Source organism: Oryzias latipes, chromosome 11 (assembly GCF_002234675.1).
Source record: "Oryzias latipes chromosome 11, ASM223467v1".
NCBI classification, from domain to species: Eukaryota; Metazoa; Chordata; class Actinopteri; order Beloniformes; family Adrianichthyidae; genus Oryzias; species Oryzias latipes.
The window spans coordinates 5,602,057-5,605,469 of NC_019869.2; the positions used below are offsets into that span (position 1 = coordinate 5,602,057).

General features: G+C 42.5%; 1 protein-coding gene across 1 annotated transcript; it reads left to right on the forward strand.

Moving 5' to 3' along the window:
• Window positions 1–1,254: 1,254 nt before the first annotated feature.
• LOC101157867 lies at window positions 1,255–2,864 on the forward strand. The gene is made up of 3 exons (XM_004073772.3): window positions 1,255–1,436; window positions 1,891–2,001; window positions 2,310–2,864. The coding sequence occupies exons 1-3, from the start codon at window positions 1,385–1,387 to the stop codon at window positions 2,549–2,551; spliced, it is 405 nt and encodes a 134-aa protein (XP_004073820.1). The 5' UTR covers window positions 1,255–1,384; the 3' UTR covers window positions 2,552–2,864.
• Window positions 2,865–3,413: the final 549 nt, after the last annotated feature.

Below are 3,413 nucleotides of genomic sequence, written 5' to 3' on the forward strand. Positions count from 1 at the left end.
CATTGCGGGGGGGGGGGGGCTGTCGATCAGTAGAGACCATGAATTTCTGCTTTCTTTTTTTTTTTGGATGCTGGTGTGCCGCGGGATTTTTGTCAAGGTTAAAGTGTGCCGTGGCTCAAAAAAGGTTGAAAAACACTGATCTAGACAACGATATTTTGTATATTCAGTGGGAGACGGGTAAGGGCCTGCAGTGCCTACTGGATGCACATCTATTGTTTTGCACCTAGCTCATTCCATGGGCAGGACACCTGTTTTTATCTAAAAACATATGCAATATTAGCAAAGTGCTAATCAAGAAAATCCTTTGGAAGCATAAAGAGAACTGATACAAGAGAACATCACATGAGCCCAAAGAGATCAAAAATCCGGGCATGACCAGAAAGATCGTTAGCGTGATTTGAGACCAGGTAAAAAAGTTTTGATACTTGAACAGCTAATAGCAAACAAAGCTTTGGCTAAATGGCAGGGTCCATATGAATTGATTAAACCTTGGAGGTTTGGGGTCTCCACTGAGGGAATCAGTGTTTTCCCCGGCTGGTTTGCTGCCTCGGTCCCGTTGAGACCTGACCAGAGTTCTTCCAAAGGCAGCACTTGGGGGCGGAGCCCTGGGCTTGCTCTGAGGGGCGCTTTCTTTGATCCCCTCTCTTTGTGTGTGGTGGGGGACTAGCTGTCCTCGACTAACCCTCTTTCTCATACAATCACTTATTAGGGTGATGGGGGGGTTAGACTGTGATGCACCTTAGGGGGAGGAGCTACTTCGCAGTGGTCCCCCCCCATGATTGCCTTATGGAAACAGACCCCTCCCCTTTCGGTTTGAATTGCAACTTAGACATGTAGGGCCCTTGGTAGGGGGGTTACTGCCAGCAAGCAGGAGATGATTGAGGTAGTAGAATTATCTTTAATTAAAATTAATTCACAGGAAAACAAAGTATTAGAAAAGTTCACAAGATAATTAAACACAAGATGGTAAGCAGTTAAACTTCATACTTAGAAAATGTAAAAAGAACAATGTACAACAATGTTAAGTATTTGTCATCTGCTGAGGATGATCTTGCAGTACAGTTTGGTTGCGCATCTTTCCATTGATACTAGCATTCCTTTCTTTTAATTGTTCCCTCCCTTCATAAATAACACACATGCACAAAACACCCAACTGGGTGACTTTTCTATTGACGCACTTTGAAGTCAAAAGACCTGAAAAACCTCTCTTGTGGGTGCAGTCTCCTCCCTCTACCGGTTTTTACCCTTTAAATGTTGGTGTCCGGATCGCAACGACATCACTTCTGACCTCCCTCAGCATCTCGCCAAGAAGGACCAGCGAACCTCGACTGGAAAGATTTTACTTAAATCTACCTTTGGAATCAAGGAGCATATTATTTAAAAGATGGGAAAGTTCCTGTTTGTTGTCGCCGCTGTTCTGGCCTCTTTCATCGCCGGTAAGTCGCCCGGATTTTCTGACTTTGTGTGTTTTTTAGCCTTTTGTGACCCTGAGCTTTTGTTTCATGAGGCTTTTTTTTATTTCATAGTCACAGGGCCCCAGATAACCAGCACCAGAATCCCTCCAAGTCATGAACTTCTACTCTAGAATCGCATGTCAACTGGCTGACTTTTGAAAAAAAGCAAAAAATGAATGCAGTCTGCAGTTGTTTTAGTGAGAAGCTTTGTCTCAGTTGGATCAACTGTTATAAGTTTAAAAAGTCAGTGTAGGACGTGCGCTGCTAAAGATGTTGCATCATATTGAAGGGAGTGAAAGAAAGGCCAGTAAAGATGCTGTCAACAAACAAAGGAATTTTATTTTTGACAAACAAAACAATAAACCTGTATTTCTTTTTTGGTGTTTATCACAGTCTCTTTCCGTTCTTTGGTTAATGCTCCTGTGTCTGTTTTCAGCTGAATCCCTGGTTTGCAACAAATGCGGCTTCAGCGTGTTCGGGGTGTGCTTGAACTCTGACACAGTCACCTGCAGCAACAGCTCGAGCGTCTGCTACACCGGAAAAGCAGGTGAGGCTTCACACCACAATTGTTCAGTGTATTAATAGCACAGTTAGTCATTGGTGATCATTAATGATCAGCACCCTGATCATTAGGAGAAAAATTAAGGTCTAATCATTTTGTGTGTGCATAAGTCTGGGTTTGTGTCATGTGAAGGGGTCGGGCCCTCAACAGGTATTTCTAGTTTTAGAAATCACTGTAGAAACAAAAGTAGAAACTGTTGAATTTCAGCAAATCACCTTAAAATGTGAACATTTTCTTTTGCTTCTAAACCTTAAATTTAATCTTTTTTTTTCTTTCAATTTTTACCTCCACAGTTTTCCCATCCCTCACATCCTTCTCAGGGTTCAGCAACCAGGGCTGCCAGGAGGATATTGGAAGGTGCAACGCTACCACCTCGTCCACCCTGCTGGGCGTCACCTACAACACCACAATCTCCTGCTGCAGCTCAGACAAGTGCAACCCCGTCACCATCACCTCCGGAGCTCCATCCACCAAGATGGCCTTCACCGCTGCTGCCACTGTTGCCCTCCTGGCCTCCGTGTTCAGCATGCACTGATATCTCCCAGCCTCTTCTGAGACTCTTATTGTGTATTTCTAATAATTCCAAACTAAAGTTGTGCATTTAGGAAGGAGAAGTTCACACCAACTCATGTTCAGCCACAACTCAGGGGTTGGCATCGTGGAAGTTTATCAATGGGATGTTTCAGGGAAACATTGAGCCTGTAAATGTACTGCGATGTTTTTTTTTTAGGTTTAATTGCTATTATTATTATTTTGGAATCACAGATGTTCTCATCGCTTTTGTTTCTTGTCAAACAAAACAAGTAATATATATATATATGAATAAATGATGTCCCAGAAAAAAACAACACGTCTTTGTCTCCATATGTATTTGTGTTAAAGTACCAGGACATTTGTTCTCGCTGGACGCGGCGGGATGAGAAGCTAGTTAAAGTCCCACACACATGGATTTTATAATGGGATGTTCTCCTCATTTGACCCAGTCCCATCCGGGAAGTCTTTGGTGGTTTAGTCCCCCAATCCCACCCTCTAATCCTGAGTGCGTTTAGGAAAAATAAACTTGAAACAAGAAAGGAGTCTGAATCGGAGCCTCTTGCACAAAGGCTTAGTTTATATTAAAGACCCAACTTTAGCGTCTTTGGTGTGACTCAACTGTGGGTTTGAATTCATGGCCGTCAAGTTGGTTTGTGTCCTTTACCTAAAAACTAACAGAACAAAGGATTTATGGTTAAATTAAACAAATCGATATAAGTCAGTCTTGTGTTTAAATACGTTTTCAGTTACTTAGTGAACACTCTTTGTGTTTCCATCTCGTTATGGCTTTTTTATGGATGCTGCCACCCTCACCAGCAGATTTTCTCCCTTTTTCCATTTTTATGAGCTCTCATGTAATGGAT